This window comes from Pseudochaenichthys georgianus, chromosome 1 (assembly GCF_902827115.2).
Source record: "Pseudochaenichthys georgianus chromosome 1, fPseGeo1.2, whole genome shotgun sequence".
Taxonomy (NCBI): domain Eukaryota; kingdom Metazoa; phylum Chordata; class Actinopteri; order Perciformes; family Channichthyidae; genus Pseudochaenichthys; species Pseudochaenichthys georgianus.
In genome coordinates, this window is record NC_047503.1 from 1,102,781 (window position 1) to 1,122,872 (window position 20,092).

Below are 20,092 nucleotides of genomic sequence, written 5' to 3' on the forward strand. Positions count from 1 at the left end.
ACTCCGTTACTGCGTTAGTTTTTTTTATATAGTCAACAGCCAGGTGAACAGAGATGAGAACTGTACTTAAGTACAGTACTTGAGTAAATGTACTTAGATACTTCCTGTGTCACATGAGGAGACGGGCTGTGGGCGTGTTTGTGTTGTTTACTAACAAGACTGTCATGGCGGCGGCGGAGCTCAAGTCTAGTTTCTCCACCTGGAGATATTCTCACTATTTCACTTTTGTCGAGCACAAAGAAAAGAGAGTTTCAGTTAAATGTAAGTTGTGTCCTGGCGGGTCAAAGAGCCTATCTACTGCCCAAACCAGTCATTCAAATCTCTTTAAACATCTGCAGAAACAACATGCTGGGACGAAGCTAGTAACTAAGACCGGCACAGACCCAGACTCAGCCGACGCCACTCCACCTCCACCTGCACCTAAGCAACAGCGGCTGGATTTTAACCAAGGGACTGCTGGCCAGGGAAAAGTCCATCCCGCTTTCAGGGAGCTAGTTAGCATGATAGCATGTCCGGGCGGCACACGGCATATGGGACGGAAAACTTTTTCCAACTACCTGGAGAAAGAATATACAAAAATGGAAAGCCAGCTAATATCGATGCTATCCAGATTGCATATAGTGCATGTCAAGTTGATCAACAGATTGTATTATTCTCCAATGCAATAACAGTACTGAAATGAAGGCTATAAAGGTATTATTATAATGGGAGCCCTTTTTAAGTAACTAAAACGATATTTTTCACATTACTTTTTGGTGTAAGTAATCAGTAAAGTAACTGAGTTACTTTTGAAATGAAGTAACTAGTAATGGTAACTAGTTACTGGTTTTCAGAAACTAGCACAGTGATGGTGAGTGAATGAGTGTTAAGCACATCAGGCCAGCAGCTGTATGGGCATTGCTTTATGGTAGTTGTTATTTGCACATTGTTAATCCTGGGCGATGCATCCTTAAATAGTTTAACTGTGAGGTGTTATAAAATGGTACTGTAATCTGGAGACAGAGAACAGTACTACAAAGGACTGAAAAGTGGTTTTCTTTGTAAGGTAAAAAAGAAACAGCATAATGGGGTGCGCAGTACTAGTAGAGAGAACCAAATATGTGAAGCACTTTTTTATAAGGAATAAAACAAAAATCCTCTGTTGTACCATATTGAATTGTATCATTATTTTGCATTGTATTGAATCGCATCGTATCTCCCCGAACATAGGTGTGTACATTATACTGTAGCTGCGTTTGTAACATAGACTGTTATTGAAACATGAGCGGTAAGTTTAGAATTTGTCCGGTAAAATAAATGATTTCCGGACACTTCACCGGCAAGAAAAGATCCTATGGGAAACCCTGCCTGGAATATGAACAGTGTTTGTTTTCACACATCATATGACAGCATGGGCGTCGCAGCCATTATATGAGAGTGGGACAAGTCCCCCCCACCTTTTCAAATTAGTTTAGACCCGCCCACTTTTACCATGCGGAAAGTCCGTGAATCGGTCTCTCCACTCGCCGCTCTTTGTAAAGCACTGTGTCAGTGCTTCACAATCAAATCCATTCCTCTTGCGTATTGAGAGAATTCCCAAATCAATGAAACTCCGTACCATGTTTTCACTGCTGCTTTGTACCCAGGCAGATTCTCAGAGCCGTGCACATGAGCCGTGCACACGAGCCGTACACATGCTGCGTTTTTTGCGTAGCTGTGTCTTTAGTTGTAAGCCCAGTGGCGATCTGTTCATCTGTCATATCATACAATAAAGCCATCGAGAAGAATAGGATACAGCATAAAAGTTATTCTGGGTCTTTGTGTGTCATAGCTTGGCTGTGTGTGTGGGAGAGAGAGAGAATATCACATTTTTCACCAATTTTTACAGGAATGTAAAACAATTATTTACTGTGTGTGTGTGTGTGTGTGTGTGTGTGTGTGTGTGTGTGTGTGTGTGTGTGTGTGTGTGTGTGTGTGTGTGTGTGTGTGTGTGTGTGTGTGTGTGTGTGTGTGTGTGTGTGTGTGTGTGTGTGTGTGTGTGTGTGTGTGTGTGTGTGTGTGTGTGTGTGTGTGTGTGTGTGTGTGTGTGTGTGTGTGTGTGTGTGTGTGTGTGTGTGTGTGTGTGTGTGTGTGTCTTGTTCATATATTGTCACAGAATAATTGATGTCATATGGATTACCATTGTTAATAAACAACACGAGTTTTTCCTCGTCAGTTGCAAAGGTCTAAAGACAGAGGGTGTGGTATGATGTACATATTGGTAAAGCCCCCAGAGGCACTGATAACTCGTCCTAAATCCTTGATTTATCTCGACCCAGTCGTAAACAGATACTGTCTGTGTGGTGAAGGTCCATGGACATACAGAAAAAACAACACACATTTTAACCCTTCGATGCACGACTGACTGGACCCTACACTCTTCCATATGTGGGTCAATCAAGACCTGTATTAGAATAATGTGTTTTATACAATTCTTTTCATTTTGGTTAAGAAAAATCACTTGTATAATATTTAGTACTAGATTTTGGTTCACACTAGAAATATTTTCTATTTAATTTTTCACTATTTATAATTTTAGACTTTTTTTTTACATTTTGAAAAAAACGCTTTGAACATATTGATGCAAAGATCTCCGCTATTCTGAGACCCTCACAGTATTCCAGTCCCTTTTCAAAACTCATCTCCTCTTGTATACTCATAGCCCACCCCCCATCAATCCATGCCGGTTGATCAAGTTTGATAGTCCTCTACCCTCAGGGTTCGAGTTATAAACTGAGCTCTATGGGGTCTTTAAAACTAAAGTGTGTGCACATGCACACACTCACTCACACACACACACACACACACAGCAGCAGCAGCCCTCTACTTACTACAAACCTAATGAATGAACCTAATATGAAACGGTTCAACTACACACAGGTCACTACACACATCATGTCTGCTCGCGCAGAACGCTCACAGGCATAGATTGTGCAATAATGTATTGCGCACCTTGGAGGTGCAGCGCAGGCATATTGTCATTCAAGAGAATGCGTGGTTCTTTTGGAAAACACGTTTTTCTTTTAGCCTATTTACCTCGTTAACGTAAATAATACTCATTACATTGACACATGCATTATTTGTGATTAAAATAATGGTTGTTGGTAATGTATTAGCGACAGTGGCGGCGCCAGGGTATGGCTGGGGTAGGCTACAGCCATAGAAATGGCTTAGCCCCACCATGGAAAATGATGTTAACGTAAGCAAAATAAATTAAATAATGAGCAAAATGCTAAATGTTGAGAACACGGCTTGCGAAAATATACGGGTCGTGTCCACAACACACAAACTGATCCTGCTGTAACAACAAGTGCACGTTACTGATGCAAAATATGGATTAGACCATTCGGGCTTATGCTAGAAGAGGGGTGCAAGGAATAGTCTAAGTAGTGGGGGAGTTTTATACACTAAAGGTGTGGAAATTCTCTGGCGTTATAATGTCAGCGCGGCCGCGGTCAGATCAAAATGCCTCCGAATGCAATTTCAATAGAGTCAGACCTACAGCCAATCAGAGCAACGAAACGTTGGGTCTGCGTCATCCATTACTGATTGAGATCATTCGAAACCGCCATTCAGTATCCCCATTGGATCTTCAACGTGTACTATCATACGTCACGTTCACAGTAGGGATGTTAAGATTCACCGATTCGCATCGGTGCACCGGCATAAACGTTCAAGATGCGAGTGCACCGGTTGAAAGAGTGCACATCGGCTACAGTTTGGGTTGAACTCGCAATGCATCGATTGTCGCGTCTCTTTGCATCGGTAAAAACCGGTTAAAACCAATTCATTCATATATAATATTATCCACTCATCCACTCGTGTCAGCACTCTGCAGAGACGATCTTTGATCCGCCACTACTGTGCCCGAGAGCCGCGTGCACGCGTCACAGTTATCAACAAGCATGGAAGTCGAGGAGAAAGAAATACACAGCGCACCGAAAAATAAATATAAATCAAACATTTGGCAACACTTCGGATTCTTCAAAATCACAAGCAATTTGCAAACAATGCCGTGCCGCTATAAAATACACGAGCAGTACAACGAATTTAGCGATGCACCTAAAGAGGCGGCATGGGGTGAATATTACGTCTGCGGCTGTCTCCCTATCCTCCTCGGATTCAGCTGAAGCTAACCCGGCTATCCCTGGCGGCAGCAAGACTGGTGAGCAGCAGCATATCACAACAGTTCTACCCGCTCCAAGGCAATAACTGACGCCATCGCCTTCTTTATCTGTAGAGATATCCAGCCGTACAGTGTCACGGAGAATGAGGGCTTCCTACACCTCCTCCACATGTTGGAGCCCAGGTACCATGTCCCAAATAGGAGGTTCTTTACCGAGAAACAAATCCCTGCTCTTTATGACAAAGTGAGAAGAGAGTTAGTTGACTCGCTGAGCAAGGCCCAAAGAGTTGCCATTACAGTTGATGGCTGGACGTCTTGCGCCACTGGCTCATATGTCACGGTCACAGCACACTATATTGATGACGAGTGGGTATTGCAAAACCATGTTCTGCAGACCAGTGTTCAACAAGGCCCACACAGGAAATAATCTAGCAATGTTACTGCAAGAAGTTTGCAGCGAGTGGAAAATTGAAGACAAGAATCCAGCGTTGGTCACAGATAATGCTAGAAACATGATACTGGCTGGAGTTGGTGCACAGATGGAGCCACATGTGCGATGCATCGCGCGCACACTCAACCTGGCCTCCCAAAAAGCCCTGAAGGTGGACAGGGTGTCAGAGCTTCTGGTGAAAATGAGGAAGGTGGTGACTTACTTCCACAAAAGCCCAAAAGCAACTGAAGCTCTCCGTGAAATGCAGATCCAGTTACACCTGCCTCACCACAAGCTAGTGCATGGTGTCTCCACAAGGTGGAGCAGTTCCCTGGACATGTTGGAGCGTTTTTGGGAACAGCAGCCTGCTGTGTTGAACACCCTGCTGTCAAAGAAGATAAGGAGGGGAGAAGCCATGGCCAGCCTGACAGAGGATGACATGACATTAATCCCAGAGGTCATCAAATTGATGTCCCCCCTGAAAGTAGCAACTACACTCCTCAGTGAGGAAAAACCCCCACCATCTCAATGATCTCCCCAATCCAGACCACACTGCAGAGGCAGTTCCAGCCAGATGAGAGCGGTCATATGGTCATTTCCCAGATGAAGGAGCGATTCAGACTGGACTTTGATGGTCGCTACACATATCTCCAAGACCTCCTCCACTACGTCTCAGCACTGGATCCCCGCTTCAAAGACCTGGCTTTCCTGGATGACAATGAAACTAAGGACATGATATTCATGAAGATAAGATAACTTTAACAAGATGCCTGTGTGCTTAGTACCAGGTTGTTATCATACCAGCAATGGGTCTTGCTCGTTCTTTCGCTTCCCGTCTGATGAAAGGACCAGGAGTGGCTGGATCAAGTTAGCTACCTAGCTAGTAGCAAGCACGTTAGTTAGCCTACAGTCTTAGCCTTGTCATTTTTATTAGCCTTAACATGAAGTAACATGAAGTAACCCACAATGTTAAACAGTAAGAGTAGTAGTCACATTTCGTGAACCATTTGAAGAGTACTGTCACACCGGTGTGATCATTCTATAATACACCATTTAAGCCCGGGGGAGAAATGCTAACGCTACATTAGCATCCGCGATCTTTTCTACTTCATGCTATCTGCACAAATGGTTGACATTAAACATTAAAAAGACCAGGCAGTTCAGAGAGAATCAAAGGCAGGCAGCTTTGCATGACATTCTTCTGGACGTGTTTCATTGTGGTGATAGTGAGGGTAGTCAATCCCTTGTTTAGCAAGACAGTAGTGACGGCCATCTTGGTAACGTGTGTTGTTGTGAGAGTCTGCGAGACCAGAGATGTAGCTCATTGAGCGTTTCACACAAACAAATGTGTTACTTCACAGTTTTACTACACATTTTTTTTTTTTTGACTTGCAAAATTATCTTTTAAATTGACAAACATCATATGTGTAATTTGTTGCACAATTCAAACAGGATCGAAAGATAATTGTTCTCTCTTCATTGACTTCAATACATAATTTTTCAGAAATAAGGTCCCATAAAGGTCCACCGGAAGAGGAGGGGCTGAATTATTAAAAACCGTGGTACCGTTAAGCTCCGACGTTAGCGGTCTTATTATCGGTAGCTACTGGAGACATGTAAAAAATATATATCATATGTATTATTGCTACACAAACATTATATTGCAGTTTTAGTGTCGCCAACTCTGTTTCTAACATGCAAAAAGACTGCAAAATGCGTCTATGATTATCTTTGGTATTTCGATCTCTCTCTCGTCTGTGTGCGAGGGGGCGGGGCAGTTTACACACACGCAGTTTACACACACGCAGCTGCTACATCCAGCAACACACACACACGGAGGAGATGGCGGAGAGAACACGCTCCGAGGTGTGGTTCAACTTCACCCATCTCGATGCGGACAATGCTCGTTACCAAAAGTGCAATAAGAGTTCAGCATGTAAGGGCGGTAACACGAGCAATGTGTCTAAACATTTAGCAAAAGTGCTCCACATCCAGACGGAGGAATGCACCGGGTTGGACTGTCTCTCTAGCAGCTCTGTAGCCCCGTCCACGAGTAACGTTTCCACGTCAGGTGTTCTGTATGCTAGCAGCAACACACGGAGTTAACTCTATGATACAAACATGGGTTAATGATTAGAGGTAACTGAGTTATTTATTTTGTTAAAGTTTCAGCTATTCTGTTTACAGTTCTGTCATCAGATTATTTAATACGATTTGTTAAAACATTGCTGTTTCTTTTGATGTGAAATATTATGTATTTAATTAAAATAAAAAGCAATGTTAGTTTTGTTTTGTTTAGTTAGTTTACCTTATTTTTTTCTCCAAAAGAACCGATAAGAGTACCGTTAAAAGACCGGAATGATAAGCGGTATCGATAAAAGTAGTAGTACCGTTAAAACCTTAACGATACCTATCCCTACTTATATGTCAAGAACACTCTACGATATACCTGTACTGTATTAATCCATCAACAATTTCAAAGTTTATAAAAGCCATGAATGCTAGACAAGACGAGGTCTTTCATAGACTGCACCATGCAGAAGAAAAATGGTTTGAAGACAGAACACCAAAGTGGCACCGGAAATGTCGAAACTCATGAGAAGCATTTAACTGAGATATCCTTCAAATCTGCTAATGACATGGTTCCTGACTCACTCTTCAACGTCACAGCCATGCTGCTTAATGACAAGATACTGGAACTCAATGATGATGGAAGAGTCATTGTTGATCAGCCAACAGCAGAGAAAGCCATCATTATGTCACAGCACGTCCTCCGGCATGTTTCTGGTGTATCAACACCTTTGGGCATACTAACATTGCCCCGACACGCGTTACTTCGTTACTTTCTAAAATCAGTCATAATCAAACCTCAACAAACACCTGCAAAGAACACATGCTAATGTGAAGCTAACGCACATAGCTGTTGTTTATTTATATCACACACGTAGTCTGTTCTTCTTCCCTTTTTTCCGGTTGTTGCCTGTTTTGAATGACGAATACACACTACCGCCGCCTGCTGGTAAGGAGAGTTATTGCCACTCACGCATGTGCAGTTCGTACGTGCTCGGCTGAAGTCTTTGCGGTGTGCTCCAGTCTGGCTCCAGTGCAACACATGGCCAACACGCAGGAGAACACGCTGACGCAACAGCGTGAGCAGAGATAGACTGCGCAAAATATACAGATAGCAGGAGACAGAGGACAGCCACGGTCAGATAGCAGGAGACAGAGGACAGCCATGGTCAGATAGCAGGAGACAGAGGACAGCCATGGTCAGATAGCAGGAGACAGAGGACAGCCATGGTCAGATAGCAGGAGACAGAGGACAGCCACGGTCAGATAGCAGGAGACAGAGGACAGCCACGGTCAGATAGCAGGAGACAGAGGACAGCCACGGTCAGATAGGAAAACATTCAGGAGCTATCTGGATCAGTCTTATGCGACAATGGAAACTGAACTAAAGAAAACATTTAAAACGCAGTCTGCGTGATCTGCCTGCAGGGAGGGGCGGGTCGGCCCTGCGAGTAAAGTAACGAGTAAAGTAACGAGTAAAGTAACGAATTACTTTATGTAGAGAGTAACGAAGTAGTGTAATATATAACTTTTTTTAAAAGTAATATGTAATATGTAATATATTACTTTTTTTTTAGTAACGACCCCATCTCTGGTCACTACCTACCACTTATTCAACCAGACACGTAGTAAATCTCTCATTATGATGAATAACCGATTGGGGCTTGGGATCAGTTATGAACGTATGCAGCGTCAGCTGACAGCACAAAGTGAGAAGGTCATGCAGCAGGTTGAAACTGATGGTGTTTACGTCCCAGAGACCATGATGAAAAACAGCGAGATTCCCATGTGTTTGCCATGGACAATCTGGACTGGAAGAAGAAGACACTGGAGGGTGGGAGTTTTAATGCCACCACTGCAATCATAATTGAAAACCAAAAGATCGTGCGGGTCCAGGAGGGTGCCAGACTCCCCACTTCTACCTCGGACAGAAAGAAGACTCTCTCTGATATTACTGACCTACCTGCTCCCATGTGTCACGTCTCCGCAAGACAGGCAGAGGTCCAGGTCACTTGAGAATATTGAGAAGCTAGAGAGTCTGGATACTTCCTCAGATGGCACAGCTGAAGACCTGTTACTTATGTGGCGCCTAGCAAGAATGGTTACAACTTCAGAGTTGCTGGATGCTCCTCCAGCTGCAGAAGCAGGACTGACTGGCTTTTCTGCCTACTGTGCAGACCTCCACCCACACAGACCGGCCTGTATCATTGGCTATCTTCCTCTCACCCCAGCATCTCCAACTGATCCTGCTGTCCTGAAAGAAGAAATGAAATGGCTGGTCAGCATGCACTGGGAGACAAGTATACCGTTATCACAGGAGATCAGGCTACATATGAACTCGCAGTTGCCATCCGAGACAAGCACAGAGATGAGTTCTGCTGTAGTCCTGCTGCTGGGGGGATTTCACCAAGCTCATAACTACATGAAGGCTGTTTGCAAGATCATCAGGGATGCAGGTGCAGAGGGTATTCTTGTTGCAGCTGGTCTGTGTCAGGAAGGGACTGTCAAGAAGATGTTTGGTGAGAAGGCTGACTACTACCAAACCATGCATGCTCTCAGGGTCCTCAGTGAGGCCATGTGGCGCTTGTACTGGCAAGCATTTGAGGCATGTGCAGCAGACAGAGAAACACAACACTGGCAGTCACAAGTAGAACATGTTGTGAAGATGTTGTTTGAGAAAGACACCACTGCTACTGAGAAGTTAGAGATCATCCAGATGTCACGTCCACAGATATCAATCCTACAAGAACAGATACAGATACATTCAGAATCTCTGAATGAGCACCAAATGCAGTTTTCTGGTCAATCTTTCTGGAGATGTCAGATATTCTCCAGGTTCATCTACTACCAGCGGGAAGGTAACTGGGCAGGACATCTCTGTGAATCAGCACGGATGCTACCTTACCTCACTGCAGCAGGACACTACATATATGGGCAGCAGTCTTTGCGTCTGTATTTGTCTGAGATGAAGAAACTGCCAGAGACAGCCACAGAGGCACATGAAGCACTGATGGCAGGTGCATCTGTTGGAAGGAGAGCAGATGGCAACCACAATGGTGTCTCTCCTGACATGCTTCTGGAGCAGACATATAATGCAGATGCCAAGGAGGCAAGTGGTCTGGATGGCATTACACTCAATCGTGCTGCCAGTTTACACACACGCAGCTGCTACATCCAGCAACACACACACGGAGGAGATGGCGGAGAGAACGCGCTCCGAGGTGGTTCAACTTCACCCATCTCGATGCGGACAATGCTCGTTACCAAAAGTGCAATAAGAGTTCAGCATGTAAGGGCGGTAACACGAGCAATGTGTCTAAACATTTAGCAAAAGTGCTCCACATCCAGACGGAGGAATGCACCGGGTTGGACTGTCTCTCTAGCAGCTCTGTAGCTCCATCCAGAGTAACGTTTCCACGTCAGGTGTTCTGTATGCTAGCAGCAACACACGGAGTTAACTCAGTTATACAAACATGGGTTAATGATTAGAGGAAACGGAGTTATTTATTTTGTTAAAATTTCAGCTATTCTGTTTACAGTTCTGTCATCAGATTATTTAATACGATTTGTTAAAACATTGTTGTTTCTTTTGATGTGAAATATTATGTATTTAATTCAAATAAAAAGCAATGTTAGTTTTGATCACAATTTGTTTAGTTAGTTTACCTTATTTTTTTCTCCAAAAGAACCGATAAGAGTACCGTTAAAAGACCGGACCGATAAGCGGTCACTCCGTCACTCTCGGAGTCGGTTGCCGAGACCCTGGTGCATGCGTTTGTCACCACCCGCTTGGACTACTGCAATGGTGTCCTGTTCGGGGTTCCCAACAAAACCCTGGACAGGCTCCAGTATGTCCAAAACTGTGCAGCTCGGGTCCTCACACACACAAAGCCATGGCAGCACATCACTCCCACCCTCATCCACCTCCACGGGTTGCCGGTCAAGTTCCGCATAACTTATAAAGTCCTCCTCCTGACCTACAAGTCCCTCCATGCCCTTGCCCCCCAGTACCTATCGGACATCCTTCACCCGCATGCCCCACCCCGGAACCTGCGGTCTTCAGACTCTGGCCTGCTCACCACCCCCGCACCAAACTGAGAACCTTCGGGGACAGAGCCTTCAGTGTGGCAGCCCCCACCCTCTGGAACGCTCTCCCTGCGGAGATTCGCAACATCCCCACACTGGACGCCTTCAAAAGGGCCCTCAAGTCCCATCTTTTCATCAAGGCTTTCGGCCCTTAAATCGATCTGTTGTTTTGTCTGTCTGACCTTTGTTTTGTTTTGTTTTGTTTGTGCTTGCCCTATTCCTGTAAAGCGACCTTGGGTCCCTTGAAAGGCGCTATAGAAATCTCAGTTATTATTATTATTATTATTATTAGGATGAAGTGGGTCTACACAAAACCACTCACTGCAGCTATCTCTGCAGAGCTCAAGTCTATGCTGCACCTCCATTCCTCCAGCCCCCACCATGAATCTGGATGGAGTCGTGTCAACAAGGATGCAGAGATGGTAGTCAAGGTCATGGCAGCAGTAGAGACCAACCCATTCACGACAGCCACACCATCCCTGATCAATATATCAACTGGTGAGTGTGCAGATCCCACAGTCAAGGACAACCTGACAAGTGTGAAAGCAGTTGGTTTGAAGGCATTGTCAGAGTCACTGTCCAGTGACCGGAAGAAGACAAGTGTTGTAAAGCTAAACACCTTCCACACACAACAGGATGAAACCAAAGAAGTCTGGTGGGAAAACCTCTGCACCTTGCAAGAGCAATGCACCTTCTTCCCCCATCCCTCTTCCAGGAAGATGGCAGAATGAGTACAGGGACCAAGGCGAGCCTTGTGAAGATCTTGAAAGAGAAGACCAAAGTAAGCAGCATCCCTGATCTGCCCCAAGACTGCCTCAAGACAGCAGTAGTCGTAGATGCCATGTCCGCCATACAACACTGGTCTTTCCACACAGGTGAAGGATTTTGAGTGATCGCTGAGCGATACAGGCACCTGCTGCTGAATGATGTGCCTCCTGGCACTGACATCATACACTTCTGTTGTGACATCATACACTTCTGTTGTGACATCATACACTTCTGTTGTGACAGATACACAATCAGTCAGCTGAGCAGGAACAGAGATATGCCAGATCCAAACCAGCGAAAGTGTATGAAGTCAGTGAGCAGTACACAGCTCCGGATCCAAAGGAGTTTGTTGCAGTGTCTGCTAACAAAGCAAACTTGCTGAGCTTCCTTTGTGAGAAGTGGTGTGAGGATGAACAACTGGAACCTGGTCTTGGCCCAACTCATCTCTACCTGGGTGGTGGATTCAAGGAAGAGACGAAGAGTGGTGCTCACAGCAGGGTCTGTTATGGATGTTCCTGCTCTTGAATCAACACAGCAGGAGGCTGCACTAGGATCTTCCTCCACACTCTCTACAGTCCAGAATGAGGGAGTTGACAGAGTTGTCATACATGCCAATGACACCGACATCATTACCACATGTCTGTACTATGGTGCTACGCACCTCAGCGATCTAACAGAGCTGTGGGTGAGAACAGGCCAGAATGCATACCTGCCTAAACATACAATGGTTGTGGCGCTGGGACCTTCACAGTGTTGTGCCATGCCCTTCATCCACAGTCTGAGTGGTAGAGATACCACTAGTTATCCACATTTCCCTGGCAAGAGGGCATGGTTCAAGAGCAGCATGAGTCTGGACATACCTGCACTTGAAGAGTTTGGTGAGAACCCTGCCGATGCCATAACAGATGACCTCCTCCATCAGGCACGAGACCTCACCATCACTGTGTATACATCCAAAGCTGATCACTTTGAGGGTTCTAATCTGGGCAAACTGAGAGCACACAAGTTCCTGAACAACAAATCAACGCTCCTAAAGCTACGACCCCTAACAGAATGCATTTCTGCTGCACCTGAAAAGAGCTGCTCTGGCAACCATCATTGACAAGAACGCACACATCGCCAAGCCAGAAATCCCCCCATGCACAGAACTTGGATGGTCTCTGGACAATGGACATGTAGTTCCGGTACCATCTACAAAGCCAGCTTGAAGTCTCAAGGGCTGTCAGAAGAACTGTTCCTGTGCAAATAATGCAGTTCCATGCTACATAGGGTGCCGTTGCCAAGGCCTGGTAACCAAATGCAGAAGGATACACACTGCCACACTTGAGAGCAGTGACAGCAGCTGTGACTAAGAACATGAATAGAAAGCAAAAAGCTTTCTGGGACACTACCATGAATACCACCATGTGTACATTGAAAACATTTGTACTGTATATTCAGTGTAGGTTACTTTTTACCCCTTTCTTCTTAAAACATTCACATTTTTCTAGGTCTGGGCCATGTGAATGATTATTTTGTGTTCAACTTCTGATTATTGTGTCATATCTGTTGATCTGTAGTTAACAACTAAGAAAAGAGTATGTAAAAGTGAAATAAATGTTTTGCCACCAGGAATTTTGTTTGTTTTTGTGAAAAATATCCTATTTTGATCATGAAATAAAGACATTGATTTGCACAAATAATAAAAGGGTATTGATTTGACATTAAGTTGAACTTAATGTCAACTTCCAGATAAGTTTAACTCAGTTTGCCTTGTCCTATAACATAGAAAACCTTCAATTAAAGGGTTTTACAAAGAAAGTGGCGACCATTTTGAATTTCGCTGCCTGTAGCTTTCCAGTCTGTAAACTGAAGAATCTGTAAACATTGAATCAATTCAACTTAGCATCGTCAGCAAACCTTGTGTATATTAATGTAAACCCTTCAATATGTTATATATAAATAATCTTTTAAGTATATTTACCCATTTTAAACACAGCAAACAATCCAGAGGACCACAAGTGCATTGCTTGAAATGGATTTTGCTTTGGAGAGACAAAAAATGCACAGCGCCATCTAGTGGCCTTATTGAGAACAGGCTTAACCAAGGCATCACCTGAAAGCCTATTTTCTGCTCTTTCAATAGGTTGGCTCAGTTTGTCTTTACTATGAACTGTCACAGAGATATTCAATCAGAAAGAGAATGATGGTGTTAGGATTTGTCTGTGTTAGTATTTTTCGTGTCCTTTTCTATCTTTGGGTTTCCTATTTTATTTTGTAAAGTGTTCACCCCCGTTTCCTGCCTGTTTCCTTTCTGTCGGTTTCCCTCTCTGATTACCCAATTGTGTTCACCTGGTACCTATGTGTTTTCTCCTCCCTCCTCACCTGTCTCGTGTTTATGTGATTAGTCCTGGGTGTATTTAAGTTGTGTGTTTTCTGTCTCTCTTTGTCGGGTTGTCTTGTGTATTGGCTTGTCCTCGGTGAGTGGTCTGGTCTGTATTTGTCAGCATAGCCTTGAAATAAAGGAATTATTTGGACGTTAATCTGCATTTGGGTCCTACCTGCTTCACACACCGTAACTTTACAACCCGACCCTAAATATGGGCCCAGCAGATCCTTTTGAGCAGGAGTTATTAGATTTTACTTTTTCTTTGGCTACCTGCTCTCATCAATGGATAGGAGCGGTCAGGGTTCAGCAGCGAGATGCTGCTCTGGCAGAAGCAGTCCACCTTACACTGAGGAATCAAAGTTTGGTGAAATTCTTACCTGCCAGGCTTTTGGATTACCTCACAATTTGTTTTTCCGATCCTGACAGACCCAGGTCTCCCAACTCCTGTTTTGACACCACACGCATTGGTGTGGTCCATCTGGCGTCAGCCCCTGCTTCTCACCCAGTGTTTGCTACTGTCCAGGAGCCATTCGCTGGTACTCGTCTGGCCTTTGGAGGTCCACGGAGCCTCCAAACGGCTCTTAAAGGAAGGGGTCGCAAGGCCAGGTTGGCAGCACGAGCCCAAAGAGCCAGGGTTCCAGAACCAGTTCAGCCCCAGCAGCCATGGTTACGGACCCAGTTCTGGCCCCAGCAGCCATGGTTCCGTGCCCCAGTACCATCCCACATAGCCATGGTACCGTGCTCCAGTACCACCCCACACAGCCATGGATCCGTGTTCCGGTTCCCTGCCCTGCAGCCATGGTTCCGGCTCCAGTGCCGGTCCCAGCAGCCACGGTCCCTGCTCCGGACTTTACAGCCATGTTTCCGGCTCCAGAACCGGACCTTTCAGCCAGGATTCTGGCTTCAATTCCGGCCCCAGTCCCGGTCCAAGCAGCCTTGGTGCCAGACCCAGATGTGGCCCCAGCTGCCACAGTCCCATCTCCAGTTCCCCCTCAAGTTCCCTCTCGAGTTCCCTCCTTTAGTCCCTCCTCTGGTCCCTCCTCTGGTCCCTCCTTTAGTCCCTCCTCGAGTCCCCTCTCTAGTTCGCCTCTCGAGTCCCCTCTCAAGTTCCCTTCTCTAGTCCCTCCTCTAGTCCCCTCTGGAGTCCCCTCTCCAGTTCCCTCCTTTAGTCCCTCCACTGGTCCCTCCTCTAGTCCCTCCTCGAGTCCCCTCTCTAGTTCGCCTCTCGAGTCCCCTCTCAAGTTCCCTTCTCTAGTCCCTCCTCTAGTCTCTCCTCTAGTCCCCTCTGGAGTCCCCTCTCCAGTTCCCTCCTCTAGTCCCTCCTCAAGTCCCCTCTCTAGTTCCCCTCTCGAGTCTCCTCTCGAGTTTCGTTCTCTAGTTCCTCCTCTGGTCCCCTCTGTAGTCCCTTCTCTAGTCCCTTCCCTAGTCCCTCCTCAGGTCACTTTCCTAGTCCCTTCTCTAGTCCCATCTAAAGTCCCTACTGAAGTGCTGTTGGAGGTCCCGCCGTCTACTCTCCTGCCGGGGGTCCTGCCAGCTCCTTGTCCTGTCTCGTTGGAGGTCCCGCCGACTACTCTCCTGCCGGGGGTCCTGCCAACCCTTTGTCCTGTGCCGTTGGAGGCCCCGCCGACTGCTCTCCTGCCGGGGGTCCTGCCGGCCCTTTGTCCTGTCCCGTTGGGGGTCCCGCCGTCTGCTCTCCTGCCGGGGGTCCTGCCAACCCTTTGTCCTGTCCCGTTGGGGGTCCCGCCGACTACTCTCCTGCCGGGGGTCCTGCCAACCCTTTGTCCTGTCCCGTTGTGGGTACCGCCGTCTACTCTCCTGCCGGGGGTCCTGCCAGCTCCTTGTCCTGTCTCGTTGGAGGTCCCGCCGACTACTCTCCTGCCGGGGGTCCTACCAACCCTTTGTCCTGTGCTGTTGGAAGCCCCGCCGACTGCTCTCCTGCCGGGGGTCCTGCCAATCCCGTGTCCTGGTCCTCTTCCGTGGGGGATCCTGCCGAGGCCTGTCCCACCAGGGACGCAAGAGTGAAATATTGGTTCTTGGCGGGCAGCCGAGCGGTACTGAGAGCCGGATCCGCTGCGGTGGAAACAGGAAGAACCAGAGCTAAATCAGGCTCTAGTCCAGAACCATGCTGAGCGGGAAGCCAGATGCAATATTAGATTATAACAAATAGACTGAAATTGAAATGGAATCGTGGTTAGAACGCAGCAGCACTACAGCAGGGAACGTGGACAACGGAGAAAAAAAGAAAGCCAACAAAATGCCGTCAATATCAGGAGGCGTATGCTTTGATGGGATTCACGTCAACAAATGGCAACCCACCCCAGGCATTGGGTTTTTCTGCGGGGAGAAACTGGCCAACGAAACCAGCGCACCTCCAGAGACATCTCGGCACCAAACACCTGTGTCATGTTGGTAAGCAACCGGAGTTTTCCAAGAGAAGATAGATCCTCTAAGAGATGATGCGAAAAGCCTCCACAACATCAGCCAAAGCACCAGAGGCATCGCGGTGTCACTGCTCATCATTGAGCCAACAAGCTGTACACGATCGCTGAGGACCTAAAACTCCTATATCGTATCATTGCAGTGTTATTACATCATTTGTTTAGAATTACAAAAAAAGTTCAGTTACAACGTTGTTGTTTTTTTAACCCTTTCATGCATTGTAGTCACTACATTAGAGACTCCTAATTAAATGCTGTTTTCTTGTTCTTTATAGTTTTTGCATAATATATAATTTTGTTCATTGGTTTGTTAAACATATATTACTTAAAATCTGTTTTTTAAAAATGCATAAAGATGAAAATATCCTTAGTTTGTTGTCATTCATGCATGAAGGAGTTAATACATCACACACTGATGGAACATCACTATATTGTAATTATTTATATTGGCTTTTTCTATCAAAAATGTTCGGGCTCGGTCAGGGGCTACTTGGCTGAGAACATTGCTCTAAGGGGTACATTACTGACAAAAGTTTGAGAAGCACTGGTTTAGCGTGTGAGGAGTTTGGAAAAAGGGAATTCAGTATTGAAAGAAGTGAGAAGGCAATTGTGAAAAAGTGTATTTTCTGTAATAAAAATATAAATATAACATGCCAGCAGTCTGCACATCCTGCGTTGTTTGAAGTAAACAGAATGTGTTTATTTGTGAATAGTGTCAATTAGCTGTGGGTTGTTTAGCATTTCTAGCATTGTTTTTACATTTTGATGAATCTGCGCCATGAAAAGACAGTTCCTGTCGTACCCAGGGACATAATGGTGTCCATCTGGGTCAAAGGCTAGAACTCCCAGGCCTTTGGTGCAACATATATATATATATATTAAATGTCACATGTCTGAATAGGAAATCATTTCATAAAGAAATGAAGCAGCATAAGTTTGACACCTAAAAACAACTGTGTGTGTGTGTGTGTGTGTGTGTGTGTGTGTGTGTGTGTGTGTGTGTGTGTGTGTGTGTGTGTGTGTGTGTGTGTGTGTGTGTGTGTGTGTTGATTTATTCATATCCTGTCCTTAGACCTGACATTTTTCTCAATGTTTATTGGTGGATGTTTTTGTACGGGAAAGCACGAGTGTGTGTTGATTACACACATAATTGGTCTGCTAAGGTAAGCGTGACAGGGAGTCTTGCTCTGGTATCTTGCTGTATGCATGACATACATCACAAATGTAGCACTTTCCTACGTAACTCTTATTTGCACAGCCATCTCTCTCACACATGCTGTACACACTCCTCAACATCAAGGCTGTGTGTGTGTGTGTGTGTGTGTGTGTGTGTGTGTGTGTGTGTGTGTGTGTGTGTGTGTGTGTGTGTGTGTGTGTGTGTGTGTGTGTGTGTGTGTGTGTGTGTGTGTGTGTGTGTGTGTGTGTGTGTTTAGATGCTAGGAGGTTTCTCATGTTTGCAGTGCTTAACAGAACGTTGCACTCCAGTATGTATCACATGTCTGAATAGGAAATCATTTCATAAAGAAATGAAGCAGCATAAGTTTGACACCTAAAGACAACTGTGTGTGTGTGTGTGTGTGTGTGTGTGTGTGTGTGTGTGTGTGTGTGTGTGTGTGTGTGTGTGTGTGTGTGTGTGTGTGTGTGTGTGTGTGTGTGTGTGTGTGTGTGTGTGTGTGTGTGTGTGTAACATATGTAATGTGTGTATATGTGTTGCAGGTCTCCTATGTGAAGGCTATAGACATCTGGATGGCAGTGTGTCTCCTGTTTGTCTTCTCTGCACTTCTGGAGTACGCTGCTGTCAACTTTGTGTCGAGACAACATAAGGAGCTGCTGCGCTTCAGACGGCCTCACAGGACAAGCAGGAGCAAGGTATAGAAAAACACCAAACTGGTATCTCTACCTGAAAACAGCTGTTCACACACATGCACTGTTCTGTTGCTCTCACATCTGGCGTGATGCTGCCACCTTGTGGCTGCAGGCAATTCCAGGTTTCTACTGGTGGATTGATGACAAATAAAAATGTCCCGTGGTCATTGAGTTGAAACAAACACCGTTCCTGATGCACAATGCTATAACGTGTCAGGTCCTCTGGCTGTGCACGTATGAGCCTCTCTTACCGTACGTCGCATGATGCTGCATGGCTGTCACCGCTCTTTGGTTCAAAGGTGTGTTGTTGCTCTGACAGAAAGACACAGTCCCTGCATGCTGAGGATCACTGCTGGGAAAGGGTCCACTCCACATCCAGTCAGCATGCAGTGAGAGAAGCTGCAGATGAATTAATCTGTTTAAGAGTGGACAATATGTTTGAACTTGTACACGTGTTGTACTGTGACGGTGTATAAAGAGGTACCGTGAGAAAAGAAATAGAGAATGAGATATATCCAAAACACCAGTAGAGAGAAGCCTTTTGATGAAGAACACTGAATGAATGAACAGTAACATGTGTCGACCACCAACTGACACATTGACTGAATGAAGGAGTGACCGCCCCCGTGTCTGGAGGCCATTTGCTTTCCTTTGTGTCTCCGTGTGTTGATCACTGGTGTGCATGCTGTCCTGGTAGAGCAGTGCCGTTGGTCCTGAGGAGCTAGCTGACTGCCTGCGTCGTGTTAATGTTCACCTCAAAGCAACACACACCCCCTATGGATCTATGAGCAACATCTACGCCAGCAGCCACAGGGTAATGTGTGTGTGTGCGTGTGTGTGTGTGTGTGTGTGTGTGTGTGTGTGTGTGTGTGTGTGTGTGTGTGTGTGTGTGTGTGTGTGTGTGTGTGTGTGTGTGTGTGTGTGTGTGTGTGTGTGTGTGTGTGTGTGTGTGTGTGTGTGTGTGTGTGTGTGTGTGTGTGTGTGTGTGTGTGTGTGTGTGTGTGTGTGTGTGTGTGTGTGTGTGTGTGTGTGTGTGTGTGAGCACGTTTCACTTGCATGTAGCATGGTGTTGCCCCCAGTCAGTGTAAGGAATAATAAGTGAGTATTCATTTCTGATGTGAAACCCCTCGTCCCACAGGAAGGGGAAGTGCATGAGAGCAGACTGACCTCCACTCCAAGCAACAGCAAAGGCGTGAAGGCCAGCGCCCACAACACTGTGACTGCATCGAATACCCCCGCAGCAGCCACAGCAAACCCTACCCAGAATCCACCTGGAGCAGGTGGAAGGGGCAGAAGCATTGAAGAGATGAAGAAGTTATTCATCGACAGAGCCAAAAAGATTGACACAGTGTCGAGGGCCGGCTTCCCTCTGGCCTTCCTCTTCTTCAACATCTTCTACTGGGTCCTTTATAAGATCCTGCGACATGAAGATGTGCATAAGAGATAAGGAAGGACAGAGCGGAGGTTATACATATACAGTGTGTGTGCTCACACGCACACACACACACACACACACACACACACATCCGTATACCACTATGCATATGAGGACACTTTGTTTAATTCCCTGTTCCTTAACCCTGCCCTGGACCACCATTCAGGACGTCCTGTAACATGTCCTGGTTCTGAGGCAGTAACTCTTATAGCAGCTGTCACTATACGGAGTACCCAACAGTGTGCTCTCCAGAGCATACTGCCTCATGAGCATACCTGAATCCCACCCTGTCTGAATACAGAGTCTGTATAAAAACAGCGTCTCCAGTCAAAGAGCCATTATAAATTCACAAGTTAAAACTATCGCCCATGAAGGATGTGACCCAAGTCACTCAAAGTCCTTTCTTATAATATCCACATCATCAATCTGTGGAGGAACGGAAGTATTTCAAAATGAGCAAGAGGCGAGGAATTCATGCATTGATGAA

The 20,092-nt window shown here is 45.8% G+C and overlaps 1 protein-coding gene across 1 annotated transcript in view; it reads left to right on the forward strand.

The window, feature by feature from the left end:
* glra3 (glycine receptor, alpha 3) overlaps window positions 1-19,617 on the forward strand; it is a 115,687-nt gene extending 96,070 nt beyond the window's left edge. Inside the window, exons 8-9 of the mRNA XM_071204218.1 lie at window positions 18,021-18,173; window positions 19,309-19,617. Of these exons, the coding sequence (XP_071060319.1) occupies window positions 18,021-18,173; window positions 19,309-19,617 (462 nt within the window). The remainder of the gene's footprint in view (window positions 1-18,020; window positions 18,174-19,308) is intronic.
* The last annotated feature ends 475 nt before the right edge of the window (window positions 19,618-20,092 follow it).